Raw genomic sequence first — 22,036 nt, 5'->3', positions numbered from 1 at the left:
TGGCCTCATTCACCAAATCCAAAGGTGACTGCTGACCAGATGTGAGCCTTGGTGCCAAAAAAGCCCTCATGGCCTGCTTGGGGGTGCTGCTTCAAGTGCAAGTCTCTGGCCATCTGGTTGCTTTTGGTGAACAACTTACAGATAGAATACGGCTCCCTTGTGTGCCCTCGCCTAAACACAGCAAGCACCTGCTGTGTGGGGGGTCACTATTAGGAATCGATGCTCTCCCCGCCCCATGACGGGCAGTGCTTGAACCTTGGAGTGGGTGTCACACAGGAAGTCCTAACTAAATCTAACTTAACCTTTACTAATACTATCCATGGTACAGTAGAACCTCAGAGTTACGAACACCAGAGTTATGAACTGAGCGGTCAACCACACACCTCATTCGGAACCGGAAGTACACAATCAGGCTGCAGCAGAGACCAAAAGGAAAAACGAAGGCAAGTACAGTACAGTATTGTGTTAAATGTAAACTACTTTAAAAAAGGGAAAAGCAGCAGTTTTCTTCTGCATAGTAAAGTTTCAAAGCTGTGTTAAGTCAATATTCAGTTATAAACCTTTGAAAGAACATAACATTTTGTTCAGGGTTATGAACATTGCAGAGTTACGAACAACCTCCGTTCCTGAGGGGTTCATAATTCTGATATTCTGATGTTCTACTGTACTACTAACTATATAAAAACTACATACATGAAGGGAAATTTTCAGAAAAACTGAGATAGAGAATGTGAGGTGATAACCACACACAGCTCTGACTCCAGTCAGAGGCAGTGAGAAGGAACTGAGGGGAGGGTTGGGGCAGAGCTGCCTCATATAGCAAAGGGAGGGGCTACAGCCCTAAGGCGCAAGTGCCACCCTTTCGGGTACGGCTAGGCAAATTTCTCCAGCTCCAGTGAGCTGCGCTCGCACAGTACACGGCTGCATCTACTTGAAGAACTATATACGTATCTCTTTTGGTGTTGAAGTGGTAAACAAAGCAGGCAGTACAAGGGTGGTAATTTGCCCCAGTGTATCTCGGATTACTTGATTCTAATTAACAGATTAAGCACAAAGGAAATGGCTCTGAGGCAACAGGAAACCTTTAATGAATTTCAGATCTTCCAGAGCCAGGTTGGCGAGTTGTCTGAATTACCCAACCTTTAGGCAGCGAGTATGCTCTTGTGCAACTAATAAAATATCTGCCATAGCAGCACAGAAGTGAACGCTCCAGTGTTAGGAAGAAGCCCCTAGCATTGCCCCAGTCTCTAATCTTGAGCACATATACTTTACACAGTGAACCACTGGGCACAGCCTTCAGTGAAAAGCACCTTATTGTCAGAGTTATGTCCTGCAGTTAAGTCCCCATCCTGCAACACTCATGTACATTTAACTCCCACTGAAGTAGATGGGAATTTTGTGTGTGCAGAGATTGCAAGATCAGGCCCTTAAAACAGCTGCTCTACAGTACATACCGGTAGATGACAGAGGTACACGTTCACCTCAAGGGATATTAGAATCCATAAGGCTTAAGCTGCTGCTTGCAATTTGAAACACAGTCCTCTAATTAGTCCTGCCTCTTTTCTAACACCTAAGTTTTCCCATGCTCTACAGCAAGATGTTGTTGCCAGCTCACAACAAGCAGACAGGGAAGGAAATGGACAACAGTATTCATCCAATGAAGTGAGCTGTAACTCACAAAAGCTTATGCTCAAATAAATTTGTAAGTCTCTAAGGTGCCACAAGTACTCCTTTTATTTTTGCGGATACAGACTAACATGGTTGCTACTCTGAAAAGAATTCATAGTGTAGCGTCCCCATTTTGAATTCTTCTCTCCAAATAATCAGTACTCCACAGTTCAATACTGTTGTATACATTTGACTTGATTCACTCTTGACATATAGTTTCACCCCCTCAGAGTTCCTCTCCCCTAAAGGTCTCATCAATGGAGAGCAGCTTTAAAGTGCAGTCAGAACTCCACAGGAGCCCAGCCAGTGGAGGGAAAAATTGAACTCTGAGAAACACAGGTCTGCAATCAGAACCTCATGTATTCCACAGTTGTGGCATTTGCCACAGAATCCACTCTTTGCCTATCCTTTGCTGCAGAACTGTGCTCCAAAATCTAAACTTTCATTTTTAAAATAAATTTTATGTTTCTAGCTCTCGTTTGCAAGATAACCTTGGCAATATGAACTGAGTGTAAATGATGCAGAGATGTCTACCTGATCCTGCAGACAGCCTGAAACAATAGCTCTGAGGGCTCATCCATTCATCTGATGGAGGAGCTAATACTGTACCCTAAACATGATTATTTAAATGTCAACATTGCTTACATTTTTACTGCTCATCATTTTTGCAGAAACATCCAGAAATATTGTTTAGCAAACAACCTCAAACTGCTTCCCACACCACCCTGTGTTCCAAAAGCTCCGATGTCCCCTAGCCAGCATCCCCCTGACTTCTGTAACACAGCTGTGTGTGGTCAATATTATAATCTCTGGCAATCTGAAAATGTGGGGAATGTAAACAACATTTGGGCTACTTTTATGCTTCCTTCATTCTTTTTCATAATTAACTTGTTAAAATATCTCCGTTTTTTAATTTAAATGAAGCTATCACCAAATGTCCTGTCTGCCTCACCAGAGGGCCACAGGATCAAGGGACCCTGCTACAGAACTTAATTCCAGCTTGCTGTGGAGGACATGGGGCCTTGTCTACAGATGATAAATGTAAACATACTGGTTTGTTGTTGGGTTTGCTAATGCTCCATTTAGATTTCCACACACCCAAGCTGCTAGATGAAGGTTTCTTCTTCCATTTATGCTTTGTCTTCCTCTAACCCCAAGGGGACTCCTAGCTATTGGTCTAATGAATTATTACTTGTGTTATGGTAGTGTCCAATTGTGCTAGACACTGGATAAACACACTGGATGACATTGCAAGGATAAGGCCCTTTCCTGTAGCCATATTGTAAGGTCTGAGGCCTTTGTCTGCAGCCATATTAGGAGAACAGCAGCCATGAGCTAAGAAGCAGGAAGTCACATCCTCACATTCCATCTAAATTACATTTTGTAAAGCCATGTTGTATTTTGTCCCAATTACCATTGACCTCAATGTCCTTAACTACTTTCTCCTTCAAAATTTTTTCCAAGACCTTGCATACTACAGATGTCAAACTAACAGGCCTGTAGTTACCCGGATCGCCTTTTTTTACCTTTCTTAAAAATAGGAACTATGTTAGCAATTCTCCAGTCATATGGTACAACCCCTAACTTTACAGTTTGATTAAAAATTCTTGCTAATGGGCTTGCAATTTCATGTGGCAGTTCCTTTAATATTCTTGGATGAAGATTATCCGGGCCCCCCGATTTAGTCCCATTAAGATGTTTGAGTTTGACTTCTACCTCAGATGTGGTAATATCTACCTCCATATCTTCATTCCCATTTGTCATCCTACCATTAACCCTAAGCTCCTCATTAGCCTTATTAAAGACTAATTTGCTTAATTTTTTAAAGTTAGCCTTTTTGAAATCAAAAACCCTAGTCACAGATCTGTTTTTGTTTATCCTTCCATTTAGTTTGAACTGAATTAGCTCATGATCGCTCGAACCAAGGTTGTCCCCTACAACCATTTCTTCTATGAGGTCTTCACTGCTCACCAAAACCAAATCTAAAATGGCATCCCCTCTTGTTGGTTCAGCAACTACTTGGTGAAGGAATCCATCAGCTATCGTATCCAGGAAAATCTGAGCCCTATTATTATTACTAGCACTTGTTCTCCAGTCTATATCCGGGAAGTTAAAGTCTCCCATGATCACAAAATTCCCATTAGTATTTACTTCTTTAAAAACATTAAAGAGGTCTCTATCCATATCCAAATCGGATCCCGGCGGTCTATAGCACACCCCAAGCAATATCCCAGGGGAGGCTCTAGTAGCTTTCTTCCCCAATGTGATTTTTGTCCAGACAGACTCCGTCTTATCCATTCCATCACTTCTTATTTCTTACAGTCTACCTCATCATTGATATACAATGCTACTCCACCACCTTTGCCTTTATTTCTGTCTTTCCTAAACAGCACATACCCTTCAATACCATACTCCAGTCATGACTACTATTCCACCATGTTTCTGTTATCCCTATAATATCTGGTTTCACTTCCTGCACCAGTAGCTCTAGTTCCTCCATTTTGTTACCTAGGCTCCTTGCATTAGTGTACAAACATCTTAATTTTTGCTGTTTCGCTTTGCTCACATTCTTTACCCGATTGGGCACAGACGTTCTACTGCCAATGTTACCTATTAGATTGGTATGTACACTGCCCTTCCGCCTTATGTCCATTCTCCTATCCACGGCTGTACCCTTTCTTACTTCATTTTCTTTCCTCTCAAAGAGAAAATCTGGCGTGGAGATTACTTGTACATCTCCCAACCATCTCCCCTGAATTCCTAGTTTAAAGCTCTCTGATGATCTGATACTTTTTTTCTTGGTATAATAGGTCAAGGAAATATGAATTTGATACAACTCTTGATCTTTCTACCCAAAACCAGGAGAAAGAGAGAAGAGAATCAGGCCCCTGACTTCAATGGAATTATTCCACCTTTACACCAGTATGAATGATATCAGAATTAGGCCCTGCCATTTTAGCCAGTCATCCAACCCTGCAGTTTCAGCACAGTTAATCTTACTGGAGAGATTAACCAGTCAGGTGCTATATAACACATGATGGAAATCAGCAAATGGTTGACAAAGCTACCTGTCATCAGGCAACATCACAAATGAGGTCTTTCTTTTTGAAGAACCATCATCCAATAATCACTCTAGCATCTATTTCCTGCTAGCAGAAAGGAAGAGTGTGCCTAATTTTCTTTGGCAACACCAAAATAAGGAAACCGCCTGCTCAAACTGCAAAGAAGTATGAGTCAGATTACACCAGTGTACATCTGGAATAATTCCATTCACTTCAATGGAGTCACTCCAGATTTACACTAGGGCAGGTGAGGCTAGAATCTGAACTTTTATTTCTTAAAAAGCAACCTAAATCTAGGGGATTTTCCCCTTAGAATGGAAGCATCACTACAAATTAGCAACCTGTACTAACCCAGGCTAGCTGCTATTCCCATTTAGACCGTGGGTCTGGGGCTGTAATGCCAATGCTGCTGTGCTGAACCTCAGCCTCCAGCTATGGTTTTCCTAACGAGGAACCTCCCTTACTTCCCCAGGAAAGGAACTGGGTCCAAATTTTTCATTCCCTTATAAAGCACACCTGTTGCTCCTTTCCTATATTTTATTAACAAGTTTTACATATCTATACACAGTGTTTTCAGTCATAAGTATAGCCCAATAAAATATAAAGTGTTCTTATTAAGGAGGTTTCAGAGTAGCACGCATATTAGTCTGTATCCATAAAAAGAAAAGGAATAAATTTGTTAGTCTCTAAGGTGCCACAAGTACTCCTTTTTTTATTAAGGAGGGATTGCCTTCCGCTGAAGGAAGTAATAATTAAGTCCATGTTCATTTTGGGCACGATCCAAAGCCCACTAAAGTCAAAGGGAGTCTTTCCATTAATTTCAATGTGCTTTGGATCAGATGATTTTATTTTAAGCAAATTACGAATAGTGCCAAGCTTTGTAGAACTAATTCACTAATGTTAGTAAATAGATAATAGGAAAAGATAAAAGCTGTTACTGTTTATCCCAATAGGATTTCTGATTGATATTTTCCTGCTTTTTGAACCAAAAGTCAGCAACCATCTTTAATATATAGATGAGCACACACAGTTATTTCAAATATATAATGGATGAATTTTACACTTTATTGCAATATTCCATTATCTGTCCCCTAAAGCATCTCAAACTTTCATATACATTATGAGATGTTAATTATTAAAAACTAAATGCCAAAACACACAGGTAAACTTGAGGACACATACCCTGGGAGCCTTGTGCACCTACCTTGCTCACAGTTTTTCCCACCATACTGCAGGGGGCACTCACAAGTGTAGGTGTTCCATTTATTCACGCATGTGCCTCCATTTTGACACCACTTAGTATCACAGTAGTTCTTCTGAGCTGCACAACCTGGAATTTAGAAAGCAGAGCTATTCAGCCTAAAACCATTCCACATCTGTGTATCTGGTAATGGTGGTTTCATCGCACCAAAACAGACTTCAAATGACTGTAACAATAAGTTTCTGAGTGACTGTCTCTGGGCTTTTTTCAATTCTGAAGGGAAAGGAAATCATTAAAGCATTACAACACTTTGAGAGCCATATGATCAAAAGAAAGCAAGAAACCGCTCAGATAAAGACAAAGGGCTTAATTCTGGTGTAACTCTACTGAAGCCAGTGGAGTTATACTATGTAGGAATGTGCCTCCAAATCAGAAAGCAACCAAACTGAAATCTTTCTTTGTTCTACTTCCCCTGAAACAGGAGCATATTTACCTAGATGAAAAACTGAATTGTGTTCAGCTAATTTTAAGGTAAAGACACAATCTGGCAAAAGCCAGGTAATTCAAAGTTAGTGCTGAAGTTTCACCCTCAACTCATGGTCATTACTCATTAATTACCTGATAAGAATACACAGGATCCGAAGTGAGTGCCTCCTCTGGTGCATCACTGAACTAGACCTCCACCAGGCTGTGAGAAGAAGGAACTAACTACTTTTACACAACAGTGATTTGCTCTGCTCTGCCCTGCCTTGTGGATATCTGAGCACCACTTCCCACTTGCTGCCTCTTCCAATACAGGAGCCAGACAGCTGAGATTGTACTCTGAACCTGGTCGCTTTATGAGGCAGTACAGCAGGATTCAGCAGGCCAGAAGAAGAGCAGCTCATGTTTCATTTTTAAACCACAGCTTTTAAAAACTCATGATAAGTATGCACAAGCTTCTGAGCAGCTTGCGTTTCAGGTTTGGAGAGTTACTGCATTTGTTTTAAAGTATAACCAGAATTGGTTAAAATATTCCACTCTTCTTGACCTCGTTACACTTAGTTTCAGAGCAGAGTGAGCTTTAATAGCTGAGATGCAAACACATGAAAATGGAGGGTTATTAAAAGAAATTCTGGTGCCACTGTTACAGTTCAGGGCAGATGTGCCACTCAAGTACCATCTTGCCATCAGAGTGCATGAAACACGACTTAGAGCAATGTTCATTTAGGGCTAAATTCTATGTGCAAATCCCTGGATGATATTCTCCTCAGTGCAGAGGTCCTACAGAAGCTTTGTGAACCTCCTAAATGCCATTTCATTCTTTATGTGGTGCACAGAGCCTCAGAACATCGTGTGGGTCTTCGGCACTGGTATGAATTTCACCTCACTCAGATAAATGGGGTACATGCAGGGGATTTATACAGTGGCCAGGCTAGAAAGACTAGAATACTTTCCCCTTATTTTCCAGACTGCTCCATGGTGGCTACTACAGCTTCAAAGGTGCAACAGCTTCTGTGGCTGTTATATTTCTCCCAGAGAGATGTCAGAAGGGTTGGCAGTGAAGAGTAAAAGCGTGTTTCCCTCTCCCCATAACCCTATCCAACCTGCTCTGCACTAGGGTTGGGCAGACTCCTTATTCGTACTCCCAAATCCTCCCCTCCACTGTTCAGCTGAGCTGAAATAGTTCCAAGACAAATTGGGCCTTCCATATCCAGTGGCAGCATTGCGGGGGTAGGGAATGTAGGAGGAGGGCAGGATTTCTCCTGAGGGGAAAAATTTCAAGGACTGTCATAGCAAAAATGTGCATGTGCCTCACTGCTGTGTACATGGGCAACTAGTTGACCTACACCAGTTTGCACCCTGCCAATCAAATGCTATTTTTCACATGGAAAGGTTGCACTTGCAGCTTTCCATGCATCCTCCATGCACCTTCCTTTGAAAATCTGGTTCTTGGTGTGCACAAGAACTCTCAGCATGACAGAAAGCTTTTTCTTGTGGCCTTTTGAAGATCTGGAAGTTTATACCTGCAAGAGTGCCATTATTGGCTATGAAACTAGCCATGTCGATTGGCTTGTTGTCAATGGAGAGGTTCCTCATACAGCCAATAAACTCTCTGTTGTGCACAGGGAAGTCTTCAGGCAAGTTTGGGACACCCCCAAGCAGGAGAGGTCCAGTCAGGTCCAAAGATCTAAAGAAATAAGAAATTAGCTGGATTATTTTCATGTCATTTGTTTGGCCTCCTTTACTTTACAGTTTATTCACAGCTAATCTGACTAAAGAAATCTGAGATATTTAACTGTTTTCTGTTAGCTCATTATTTGCAGGATTTAGCTTCACAAGACTTCAATAATCAAAAAGAATCATAATAAAATTAGCTGCAAATTTGTAATTTAGGACTGTTGGAGTTGCCATAACAACCGCACCAATAGAGTCAAATATTGGTCTCTGACAGTGACCAGAACTAACTATGTTAGAAGGCGTAAATGGAAAATTATGAAACAACATGCATCCATGGAAATTTCTTTTTAATCCCAAGTAGTGAGATGTTGATTTATAGCCTAAAGCAGGAAGGTTGGTATGTTACATACACTTTTATTCTGGCTGGTGTAAAACTATGTATAATAATTTTGTTATTCATAAATTGCTAGTCCCTTTTTGAATCATCCTAGGCTCCTTGTGTTAACATCTTGTGGCAGTAGGTTCCACTGGATAGTTATATCACCTACACAAAGTATATCATTTAATCAGTTTTAAATGTTAACGAGACTTTTAACTTCAGTGAGTGTCCTCTTGTTCTTGTATTTCAGAAAAGGGTAAATATGATCACCTGACTGGCCTTTTCAATAGAATTCATTATTTTACATATTTCTATCATGTCTCACATGTTATTCATCGTCTCTCTAAACTAAATAATACTAATCTTTTCAATCTTTCCTCAGACAGAAGGCTTTCCGTGTATCTAGTGATTTTCATTGCCCTTCTCTGGATCTTTTCTGTTTTTCCTCTAGCCTTTCTGCGATGGGATGATGTACCATTAATTTGAATGATGATGTCAAAATCTTTTCAGCATTACTCTCTTTTTCTTAAGGCAGCCTCCCATTTTATTTGCTTTTCTGACTGTTGCTGTACAATGAACTGATGTTTCCACTGAGCTTTCAACAATGATCACAAACAATTTTTTGTGTGTCTTTATAGTTATTTTGGACTCAACAATGTGTATGAGCCGTTCAAATTGTTCCTTCTGATATACAATGCCTTTCACTTCTGTGCTCTGAATTTCATCTGCCAGTTTAAAGTTAGTCAGTTTGTTTTCTTATAAAGTCTTTGCTATGTGCGCTTTTCTTCTCACTGCCATGTGTTGTTGTTATTGCTCAATTCCTTTTAAATAGGAGAATGAATAATAAATATCTGTAAAAAGCCCTTACTTTTTTGAGCCACTTTGAGTTCCTTGGGCAGCACATGTGTAGTTCCCAATGAGACTTCCGAAGCGCACAGCCACTGCAGTGTCACAGTCATCCACTGTTACTACCGCCACCTTCTCTCCTGAAGGTCCATGAGGAATTCCTAATCGTCCAATGTGGGGCTTCAAAAAATAAACAACATACCTACAAATAAGGCTACAAACTCAGCAGAATCAACATGCCTGCAGTCCACTCAGATGGTACCATTCTGCTTTTAAGATGACCAAAGTAGGCTGTTCAACCAAACATGCATTAGTTAAGGCCATCTCACTTCCAATTCCATTGTGCAATAGGAAACAAAACGTCTGACTTTATCTGAGAATAGTAACAAGCATCCAGAAGAACTGCGTGATGATTTTTCACTCTTGATCTGAATTTGAAAAATAGGTATGTAGCTTGGCCAAAAGCTATTTATGCCTCGTTTCTATTGATGAAGTGATCTGGCCCAGCTCACTTAGAATGGTTCTATTGCACCAGCACAGGACGGTTTCCAAACAATTCCACTCCTGTCACCAACTCTCCCCTCTCATCTAAAGTGAAGAGCTCACTTAAAAATATTGTATTTCTCACTCTTTCCCTTGCAAAAGCAGCCTTGACAATATAAACTGACACAATATGTCTCCCTAGGGTTAAAAGCATGAAACCAATTTTTCATTTAAAAGATTGACAGCCCCCTCACAGCAACCCAGGACTGGGCTTTAGAGTGCAGAAAAAAATACAGCGACAGGCTACTTGATTTTGGGGAAGATTCCAGATCAAGATCACAACTGTATACCACTGTGTCACCCAACTACTGCTGATGGCACGAGGGCTGCCTCAGAGTCCCACCGACCCCTTCTGGTACCTGAGCCAGCTCCTCTGCTGAGCAGACAGAACGACCTCGGGCCACAAGGAGAAGCAGTTCCACAGGACTGAACAAGGGACAGAGAGCAAGGGACCACTTTCAGCTCTGACACTCAGTACTTCAATGGCCTTCCTTCAATCACATAGGCCAACATTTTCAAATATTTTTGTGGGTGGTGAGAGACATGATCACAAATGTTTTGCAGGACTGGCAACAAATGTTAAGGCCAGTTATGTTCTTCTACTGTCTATCTGGATACTCACACTATAGCACTGAGCTCCTTACTAGCATTAATGAATTTACGCTCACACAACACCCTTATGAGCAGGGGTGTGGCATTTTACAAACAAAGAAATGAGACAGAGAAAAAAAATGATTGATGGTCACAAAAGTCTACAGCACCACCAGAAACTGAACACAAATCTCCACCCAGGGTCTTAACCACAAGAATATCCTTTGTCTTTTTATAGCTCCATTAACTTCAAAAGAGTTATTTCAGTCTGACACCTGTATAACTAAGAGGAGAACTAAACAGTCACCCGGAAACTGAGATACAGATCCCTCAGACTGAGGAATAACATCTTTGTAAGAGACACAGTAACAGCGTGACAAGGTGGGGGAGGTAATATCTTTTATCGGCCCAGCTTCTGTTGTTAAAAGATACACGCTTTTCAAGCTCACCGTGAGAAAGAGCTCTATGTATGCTCAAAAGCTTGTCTCTTTCACCAACAGAAGGTGGGCCAATAAAAGATATCCCCTCATCCACCTTGTCTCTCTAATTATCCTGGGACCAACAGGGCTACGAAAACATTGCAAACAATAATAGTATCAGTCTAAACAAAATAACAGCAATTGATAAAAGAGTCATTTTTCATATTGCATATCTGTAGAAAGCAACTTAGTCCTGCTTTTCTAACTTCACAGCTTCTACGAGAACACTGTTTGTAATATACAGCATTGCACAAGCCAGATCTTGCTCACTTTATTCATGTCCTACTGAGGTCAATGGGGCTACTCAGGATTTAACACCAAACCTATTACATCATTGAAATCAGAGTGATAGTCTTATGATCCTTTGATCATCAATAGTAGCAACTGTTGAAGAAAATCATGATGCATGGGCAAGTTTGCTTTAGCGTGCAGTGCACTCCCTTCAGAACTTATATAGTCATTTACATGGCACGTTTCTTTGGTATTGAATTTGTCTGTACTGCAACCTAGGAAGTAGCAAGGGGATAAAAGATCAATTCTGTCTGTTTCAGATTTTGCATGAACAAACTTATTGAAATAGTTAACAGTCAGTTTAATCATCTGCAAAGAATAACAGCTTCATTTATAAAGCTAACTATACTGGTGCATAAAAACAGTTTAAAACGAAGTTTCCTGGTCTCAAACAATTCCAGTTGGAAAGTATTTTCCATTTCCTCTATGAACAGATAACATGATCACATAGTTTGGCAGCTGTTCATGTAAAGGTTTTGACCTCTATTAAGTGATATTAAGGCACATTTTGTATTTCCCAGATTCTATGGGCTACAAAGCAGTCTAATTTGGAAAAGATTGGGAGCATACACAGATGCGATGCTGAAAATGTTAGTAACAAGCTGGTCAAAATTATAGAATTAATAAATAAAATATTCCAGTTAATAGCAAAACCTTCCACTCCAAAGTTGTAATTTACATTTTTGGTACTAATGTTATACATTTTGAAGAAAAACTTAACACTTAAGTTCAAGTTGTTTTAATTAAACAAGTCTGTTGTTTATTAACTTGGAAGCATCAGAGGAATTGGCAGAGAGGGCGCTTCTCCCTCCTCAGGAGGAGTTTGCCCACAGTTAATCAGGCTTGCAACCTGGATTTCCTAGTGAATCGAAAACTGCTTCTGGATGTCAAGTAGCTGCAGTAACCAAGGCAGCTTTTTGTCCCTTATATTTGACTAGGAGTTGCAACTTTTTCTTTTAGCTGAAGCTTTGTCTCAGTGATCCTGACCTTTGACACCTCAAGATTAGATTCCTAGAGTATACTCTACAGTTCTTAGGGCTATACCTTAAGACCGTAAAAGCTTGGAAGCTTAAACTGATACAGAACATGACAGCCTGTTTGTCACCGAGGGGTCCCCAACTACAGAACTTGCTCCTCGCCTCAGTTCAAAAAATCCCGAATCTTCTGACTTTCTCATCTTGTTGCAAGGCCTGCTTATAATCATAGAATACCAGGGTTGGAAGGGACCTCAGGAGGTCATCTAGTCCAATCCCCTGCTCAAAGCAGGACCAATCCCCAATTTTTGGCCCAGATCCCAAATGGCCTCCTCAAGGATTGAACTCACAACCCTGGGTTTAGCAGGCCAATGCTCAAACCACTGAGCTATCTCTCCCCCCTTGTTTGTTCTCCAAGACTCCCTGAAAGGGAGGGATCAATCGCCAGTAAGGGACAAAGTTTGTTGGTGATTTAGTGGGATATGGAGAGTCTTTTTTTTCCTTTTAAATATGGTTACAATATCCACCTTTCCAGTACCTGGCATGGGGCATACTTTACAACAAAAAGACAAACGTCTAAAATGATGTAAGTAAATACTAAAATTAATTAAGTAACTGCTCCTTATACAGAAGGGTTCAAAGTAACAATGTGTCAGGAACAACAGTTCAAAGAAAAGTAAACTGGTGAGACTAAATGATAGCAGACAAAGCTTTCCTATTTAGGGTCTGATCCTTGCTCATATGGAAGACAAATGAGAGTTTTGCCATTGACTTCAACAGGAGAAAGACTGGGCCCTTACAGAAGAGAGGTTCACTACAAAATAACAACATCCACACTGTTATTTTCTGAGAGGGAGATTTTCAAGGACACAAGTGGGAGTTAGGTGCCCTGTTCCCATGACTTTTAATGGGAACTGGGCACCTAGCTGCCCTTTGTGCCTTTGAAAATCTCTTCTTGAAACACCATGCTACCTAAAAGCCAAGTTTCATTAGCTTTGCTGTACAGTAATTCTGCATTCATGAATAAATGTTCAGTGCGGTGCACAGGAATTTACCAGCATGACTCCATTAATGTTAATGGAAGTCATGCAACTAAGGCCCTGCTCACAGAGCTGAAAATTTACCTCTCATTGTCTAACCCTAAGGGCTGTCTTTCCACATAGTGTTTGTGTGGCAATAGCTTGGGGTTCAAACTTCAAAGACCACATGCTGTAAAAGTGAGAAGTATGCAGAGGTACCAACAGCTCAATAAATAAATAACTAAAAAATAATTTACACAGAGGTCTCAGTTTCACATATGCAAATTAGAAATGAAGTTGATTCTTCCTGGTCTCACAGAAACAAGCTGCACCTTGCAGAGTATTCTCATCATTATCATGTCCTCCGCTCAAGTACGTTGCACCAATTCTTAGTTTTGCTTGCTATGTTGCCAATGAAAAAGATTCTTGTCTTACTTAGATAAGGGTAAGAAACAGCTCTGGCTAATCAATCAAGCATAGGCTTTTGGGAGCCAGGAACCCCCCATTTCTAATCCCACTTTGGACACTGACCCATTCTGTAGCCTGGACATATCACTTAGCCTCCATGTATTTGACTTTCCACCATCTGTAAAATAGCAATAATAATATTTACCTCCCTCAGATGAGGGCAATTAGCACACACAATCTCCACAGAGCTTTAAAAACATTAACTATGCCTCAACACTCCAGTGAGGGAGGTTAGAGTTTTGATACCATTTTAAGGAGGGGCAATCTGAGGTTTAGGGTTTAACCCATGACATTCCCCATGACACAGAGGGAATCATGGTTAGCCTCAGGATTATAATGAAGAAGTTCCAGACTTCCAGGCCGGTTTAATCAGACCACCTCTCTCCTTCAGACCATGATAAAGGCATCTGTGAGATGTCTCAGACTCAGTGAATGACATCAAATGTGATCTGGAGGAACCATCTTCTCAGAGCCCAAAAGTAAAGATGACATCCTTTTGGGTGCAGACTTTCTATTTCTAAGGTATATAGCAGACTCAAGTGACACCTCCACATGTATCTTATTCAAGATGTCAGGTCAGATTCTAGTAAGATCCAGCTGAGGAGTGGCAATCTGTTTGGCTTTTTTCCTGATTCTTCAACATAAACAAACATATATATACTCTCACAGGTATATATTCACACATTAAAATGCTAAGAATCTTAATCTGTGAAATTTCTGTTTTACAGTGATGGGGTCATCAGAATGTGTGTCTGTTTTGTAGTCTGCAAATTTGATATCCTTTCCGTTAGTATATCACTTTAAAAGTCAGAGACAATGCTAAATTGATGTACTTCAGTATGATTTAGAAGTTCCATCCACTGAAAGCAAATATTTAAATCATTCATGATCCATTCAGTTATCCATTAAACGTACAGATGGTCTCATGGTAAATACTGTAGAGAAGAGATCCACAGATTAAGGGATAATGCAGGCTCTGTCTTAAACACTTAATGGCTACATTTTTTGTACTGCATTAATCATATTTCTCAAATGTCACAAACTAAATTCAGTGGCCAGTTTAACAAAATAGCCCAAACCTCTGTGGATTTATTTGTAAATAAATCAGATCCACGACACTTAATATTTTGTACTTAATGATAATATTTGCAAAGTAAAAACTGTTTCTTTGGTCAGTTAGTGGCAGAGGTGGGAACACAACTCTGGATTTCCTGCTCTGTGCTTAATCCTCTAAACTACATGGATTTTATGGTGACATCACCTTCAGCTCCTTCATCAGTGGCAGCTTTCTCAAAATTCACAAGTGCACATTTTTGAGTGGAAGTGTCCACTTTATTTTTCGGAAACATCCAGAGAGTAAAAAATATTTTCATTCAACCTCATAAAATTGCTCCACTTTTATGGATATTTCAGGAACTCAACACAGGCTCATTTAGACAATAAACATTGCTATTATAAATATTTCAGTCTGCTCTGGCCTCTTTGCTCCCTTTGAAGCAACTGACAACAGAGGAAACAGCTTTGCAGCAAACTGTAGACAAGGACAACAGTGTGAAAAACATAAATGAGTACCCTTGAAAGGGAGACACAACAAACCTAGTTAAGCTTGGCATAAGGCAATCCATTCTTCTCAGGGGACAGATATGAAGGTGCATATTACAAACATATTCTTTGCTTAGCTCATTGCACAAAAAGCATCTATTTTTAAAAATTAAGCTATTAGACTAACGTCCTTTTCAGTGTCAAGACTTAATACACAGTTTAATTTGTTTGCCGTCATCATAACTTATTTTTAAAAAGAAAAGCCATTCCAAAATCAACGGTACTCTTTCTCTATGAAAGCTTCCAAGTTTTTGTTTCCTGGTCAATAAGTCACACATTGTTTTTGTTAATGAGTAGCAAAAGATTTATTGAGGATTTTCAGAGGTTAAAGGTTAAAAAGAATCTGTTTCCTAGTTGTTCTTTTTTAAATTAATATTTTTCTAAACTTTTGTTTGTTTAGCTCAAAAAATTATTAGTGGTATTGTAGGATAAAATGTAGCATATTCATATACTTTCAAACCAACTTATTTCACAATTTTTCCAGCTCTAGTAATAATTAGCAGAAAATGGAGCACCTTCCAAAGTCTACTGCAGATGCTGGAAGTTTGCAGTGCAGTTTTGGTTCAAACATGCTCAGTCTCATTAGGCAACTAGCCATGCTCAGAGAACCCTTTCATTAACCTGTTGGCCTCAGCCCAACTATCTAACCCAGGAAAGGGGGAAAAAAGGCTTCAGATTCCCAGGCAATACTTCACTGCTTCAGTGGTCAAAAAGCTCATTAACTGACAGCTACAAACACCGTCTCGCTGGGCACAGAAATGGGAATCAACCCCCTCCAAAAAATAAACAAACTGGAAACAACAAATAAGGCAGCAGGAACCAAAAAAAGTGTGACATTTACAACGTAGAGGGATATAAATTGGTAAATACCAGACAACTTTAATGCTGCTACACGGACTTATAGATTGCACTGACCAAAACAGTCAGTCAGGCAACTGGAAATTGGGTCAGATTAGAACAAATACACTAAAGTTAATTTCTGCTTTGTAAAATTGCCCTTTGCTGATTTCTAGAGAAAAAAAATGAACAGCACCTTTAAAACAAGCCAGTATAAAGAATGGAGAATCCGTCACATATTTCCACTCTGATACATTCTGATAGTCACCAAAGGTAAGTATGACAAATTATTACACAAACTTTTCATTCCTTTGATGTGCATTATTCCTTCATTACTCACTGAATAGTCTAAAGTCAATTTTTTTGGTATGTACTTGCTCTTGACTTGAATCTATACACACCCACAAGAATTTGTGACAGCAAAAAAAGCACTTTCCAGTAAATGGATCAAACACTGCATATCACCATACCATTCCCTTTCCTAGACAAAGTGATAGTGACATCCTGGGACTCCTCACAATCAGGATCTAGGCTGGGTCATGACACTGAGATGGCTTTAGTAGCACGGAATGGTGACCTCCTTACAGCTATGTACAGAGGCCAAACTTTGAAGTTCATACAGCTTGACCTGCTGGTGGCTTTTGACATAGTCAATTATGAGACACTGCTCATCTTCCTACAAGATTTAGCTGGTGTGAATGGTGTAGCACTCAACTGATTTTCATCAATCCTTTCTACCACACTCAAGAATGATAATAGGCAGCAGCTTCTCATCCTCACAAGCTCTCACATGTGGAGTCCCACAGGACTAGTTCCGTCCCCTCTCCTTTTCAATATACGTGATGCCTTGGGAAGAAATTGTGTAATGCCATGCATACGTTGATGGCACTCAACTGTACATTTCTTATCCAGCATAAATGACCAACACCCTCACAGATATGACATACCTCCTGCAAGAGGCCAGTGCTTGGATGAAGCTTGTCCCAGGGCAGACAGCCGTGATGTTGGTAGGGGGAGTGAAAGAGCCAAAACCTTGACCACACCCTTCTTTGGTATTACTGGATTCCTCTCTGCTCCTTGATAGAGAGGCAGCAGCAAGATGCACCTTTTTCACCACTCGGAGACTATGTCCATTCCCCTCAGACAAGGGCCCAGGTACCACAATCCATGCAGTCTTCACCATAGGACTGGTCTGTCTCATTCAGCTTCTACCATGTTTTTCTCAATTCTCAATTGTCACTGGTTGTTGATTCCTCTACCCCACCCCTTTCTTACCACTGCAACTTTCCAGCTGCCTGCCCTCTCTGTTTCAGCCTCCTATGCTTCGCACTCTTCTTCTTGTTCCCCTCCTCACATTCTCCCTGTCATTTACACAATCCCCTCTTAGTCCAGCAATCCCTTCCTCACCCAAACTTCAGCCCTAAACACCCTCCACACACAAGCATTATGGTATGTAAGTGTTCTGTTTTGATTCATCTTGTTTAATTGTGTGTTTGGAGCCCAACCATTACTGTGATCAAAGTCCTACAAATACCTAGAAATACCAAATTGTGCCACTCTTACTCACACTGAATAGTATCTCACTTAGGATTAGTCCCATTTTCTTCCACAGAACAACTTGCTAAGAAAAGTATCATTCAGCATGAGTAAAGGTGACACAGCCTGGCCTTCAGAAATTAGCTCTCTCATCCTCTCTCGGTTCAATAAAAGTACTTTGTGTGATTGTGTCAGGTTAGTGGCCTTTGGAAGGGACACAATAAAGTACATGAGGATTCCTGTGTGGCCAGGTGCAGACAGTTCCTCCAAAGTGCTGTTTCCCCTCACCGCCATAGATGTGAAATTCTTTAAAAACTTCTCTGTAAATCAGTGAGTTACTGTAGGTTTCTGTGTGATTAAATACAGATAAGAGCACACTTCAAAGTATTACACTGAATTCCTGAGCTGCCATTTAAATGACTCTGCTGGAAACAGTGCACAGTGTTAAAATGTTTTTTTTCTCATTAAAGTAGATTACGAAAAAGATCTGCTCTTACAACAACAGAAGGGAGTCCTGCTGCAATAAGGTCATGCCTGCTTTGAAACAAAAGAATAGCAAAGGTATAGATAAAAGGACATTTAATATTGTTATTATTACATGTACAATAGTTGGTTAAAATGTTGTAATGTAGTCTGGAGGGACTGGAATTTTCAATTGCTTCAAGCCCTGTTTTGTGATGTTTATAAGAGGAAATGTTCAGCCTGCATTAATGTGGAAAAAACCTCATAATGTCAGAAAATCATCTACTATAGTAGATACAGAATAAGGCCTTAATCCTTCCCATCCATATTTGGTGCACATTGCCATATACCTTAGGTCTGCCTACCCACAGCTGACTTTCCAAAGTACATAGAAGGGCTTGAAAGGTCCTTGAGAAGTCATTACGTCAAGCCCCCTGCACTGAGGCAGGACCAAATAAATGTAGATCATCCCAGACAGCTAAGTTCCCTCTAGGCTGCACGGTCTTGTGGCTACGCAGCAGGCTATCAAGGGCCGCGCAGGCAGGGAGAGGTGCCCCTCCCCCGACCCACCCCAGCCAGAGCTGCCACGGCCAGGGAGAGGTGCCCCTCCCCTGGCCCTGAGCTGCAGTGGTGAGAGAGGGCTGGGGGGAGTCCTCTCTCCCCGCCCCAGCCCTGGGGCAGCCTGCACTCCAAACTCCTCATCCCCGGCCCCATCCCAGAGCATGCACCCCCAGCCCTTACCCCCCTGAACCCTAACCCTCTGTCCCAGCCCTGAGCCCCCTTCCACACCCTGAACCCTTCATCCCGGGCCCCACCCCAAAGCCCGTACCCCGAGCCAGAGCCCTCACCCCCCCCCCCGCACCCCAGCCTTCTGCTCCAGCCCTGAGCCCCCTCCCACACTCCAAACCCCTTGGCCCCACCCCTGCCACACATCACCTCCATATTGGTGCACATAACAAAATTCATTCTGCATATGGACTCAAAAAATTAAGAGAAAACACTGCCTGACAGGTGTTCGTCCAGGCTCTTTTTAAAAGCCTCCAATGAGGGGATTTCACAACCCCCCCTTGGAAGCCTATTCCAGAGCTTAACTACCATTGTAGTTGGAAAGTTTTTCCTAATATCCAGCCTATATCGCCCTTGATGCAAATTAAGCCCATTGCTTCTTGCTCTACCTTCAGTAGGCATGGAAAACAGTTGATCACCATCCTCTTTATAACGATTCTTAACATATTTGAAGACTGCTAACAGGTCCCCGCTCAGTCTTCTTTTCTCAAGACTTTTCACAAGACTAAACGCCCAGTTTAACTGTTCCTTAAGATCAGGTTTTCGAAACCTTTTATCACTTTTATTGCTCTTCTCTAATCTCTCTCCAGTTTGTCCACATCTTTGTTAAAGTGTGGCGCCCAGAACTATACACAGCACTCCAGCTGAGTCCTCACCAGTGCCAAGTACGGTGGTAGAATTACTTCCCATGTCTTACACACGACACTTGTGTTAATACACCTCACAATGATACTAGCCCTTTTTCCAACTGCATCAGATTGCTGACTCTTGTTCAAGTTGTAATCCATTATAACCCTCAAATCCTTTTCAGCAGTACTACAACCTAGCCAATTTGTCCCCATTTTGTAGCTGTGCATTTTATTTTTCCTTCCTAAGTGAAGTACTTTGCCCTTGTCTTTACTGAATTTCATCTTGTTGATTTCAGTCCAATTCTACAATTAGTCAAGGCTGTTCAGAATTCTAATCCTGTCCTCTAAAGTGCTTACAACTGCTCCCAGCTTGGTGTCATCTGCAAATTTTATAAGCATACCCTCCTCACCATTATCCAAATCTCTAATGCAAATATTGACTAGTACCACACCCAGACTGCAGTGCCCCACTAGATACACCCTCCCACTCTGACATTACTAACTACTCTTTGAGTATGGTCTTTCAACCACTTTTGCACCCACCTTATAGTAAGTTCCTCTTGACCACATTTCCCTAGTTTTCTTATGACAATGTCATGTGGAACTGTGTCATTAAAATCATAATTAAATGTCTTGTATCAGAGAGCTAGAGTGAGCACATAGGGCGCAATCCAAAAGCCTCACTGAGGCAAACTACCACTGGGAAATCCTGCAATTCTCATTTAGGGCCCTGTCATCTTCTCTACCTCTGTGAACAGAGAGGCAAAGACTCATCACTGCAGGAACCATGCTTTCAAGGGCTTCCACGATGCCCCATTAAACCTCCCTGGGGGATTCTGCAGTGCAGAGAGGTTAAGCTGCCCAAGTTAATACAGCCTCAGGCTGTACTCTCTTGTGCCAGCTTCCCCAGTGGGCTTGAGAGGGGGAAAGCAAATATGAAGGATGAGATTCCACCACCTCTTAGCCCCCTCCAAATCACAGAGTCCATACCGCATGAAGGGGCTTCTGCAGGCTTAGAGGGATGGAACAGTGTGAGGCTAAGTCTGTAGTCTCCATGCTGTGGAGGGGAGCGTGGGCCCCCGAGTGAGGAATTCAGACTCTGGCCCATTGACTTCAGGGAGAGTGGTGGGCGCTCAACACCTCTTGGGATCAGGATCCCTGTCCTTTCCTAAGCAAAACTCCCAGAATTCCAATGGCAGTTTTGTCTCCTTAGGACTGAATAAAGACTTCGGGACTTGGCCCAGCATGCAAGATGCAGACTTGTTAAATGAAAACTTTAAATGCACTGTGATGATTGTTCCTGGAAGATTTGTTTTAATTTGTGCATAAAGAACAGAAGAAACAAATCCCTTGAGATGCTGGCAAGCTAGTGAATTCCACAGACAATAATTCATCAAAAAGCTTTTACAGAGGAGAAAGACATTAAAATGTTATGAGTTTGTATGGCCCATTTCTTCCCTAACAGTATAATTGGTTCTTTAAAGACATCATGAATTATATTTGATCTTGTATACACAGTATCTGAGCAATTTAGGTCTCTAGTGCAGAATACACTTCACAGCTCTGTGTCCCTGGAATGACTTTTGCTGCTTTACCCCTTTGTTTCCTGATATACAAAGCTAGACACGTTACTTTTTAGTCCCCATCACAACAATGAAACATCATGTATCATTAGTTTAGAGTCAAAACCTGACTTCCTTTCTTAGGTTTTATTCAGTTTTCACTCAGCCCTTACCAGAAGAAATGTCTACTGACTGGGGTCTGCCTGAGGAAAAACTCAGTGAAATAGACTGTCTTCCATATACAGAGGGGACACTTCACATATGGATCTTCCCCATCTCCCATCCCACAGAGAAGTGGAGAACAGCTGCCTCTATAGCACCACACCACAACCTCCTCTGGACTCTACAGAGGGCACTCGCTGGAGCTGAGGACTGCAGCTGGTTGCGGGGGGAAAAGAGAGAAGCAGCACATCCCTCAACCAGCCTTCAGCGATTGTCTGAAAGAGACACCATGGCCTGGAGCTGTTATCTTTTTCCCTCTTCCTCCCTCCCTTGTAGATTTTAAGGCCAGAGGTGCCTATAATGATCATCTAGTCTGACCTCTGACATAGCACAGGTCATAGAACATCACCAGTGACTCCTGCACCGAGTCCATAACTTCTGGCTGAACAAGCAAGTATCTGCAAGACAGACATCCAGTCCTGACTTAAAGACTTCAAGTGATGGAGACTCCACCATGGCCCTTGGGGAGTGGTTCCAGGAGTTAATTATCCTCACCGCTTCTTATGCAAATCTGAATTTGTCTAACTTTAGTTTCCCACTATTGGATCTTGCTATGCCTAAGGGTCTTCTCTGGGACCCTCTATTGGTTGGATGAGAGAAACTGCTGGTGCCCAGAGCTAGAACGGAGGCATAGGGGTTCTGCCTGGATGGCCTAAGTTTGAGAGTGGGCGCCAAGCCCTATTCAGTGGGGGTGAGGGTGAGACAAATCCCGTTCCACG

The 22,036-nt window shown here is 41.5% G+C and overlaps 1 protein-coding gene across 4 annotated transcripts in view; it reads right to left on the bottom strand.

Moving 5' to 3' along the window:
* CELSR1 (cadherin EGF LAG seven-pass G-type receptor 1) overlaps positions 1–22,036 on the bottom strand; it is a 262,839-nt gene that overhangs the window by 57,953 nt on the left and 182,850 nt on the right. For all 4 annotated transcript variants that reach the window (XM_037901572.2, XM_043551096.1, XM_043551104.1 and 1 more), the window contains exons 6-8: positions 9,339–9,496; positions 7,938–8,101; positions 5,935–6,060 (exon numbers count right to left, since the gene is read on the bottom strand). In XM_037901572.2, the coding sequence (XP_037757500.1) occupies positions 5,935–6,060; positions 7,938–8,101; positions 9,339–9,496 (448 nt within the window). The remainder of the gene's footprint in view (positions 1–5,934; positions 6,061–7,937; positions 8,102–9,338; positions 9,497–22,036) is intronic.

The sequence above is a fragment of the Chelonia mydas genome, chromosome 1, assembly GCF_015237465.2.
Source record: "Chelonia mydas isolate rCheMyd1 chromosome 1, rCheMyd1.pri.v2, whole genome shotgun sequence".
NCBI classification, from domain to species: domain Eukaryota; kingdom Metazoa; phylum Chordata; order Testudines; family Cheloniidae; genus Chelonia; species Chelonia mydas.
This window is presented reverse-complemented; position numbering and strand designations above follow the sequence as displayed.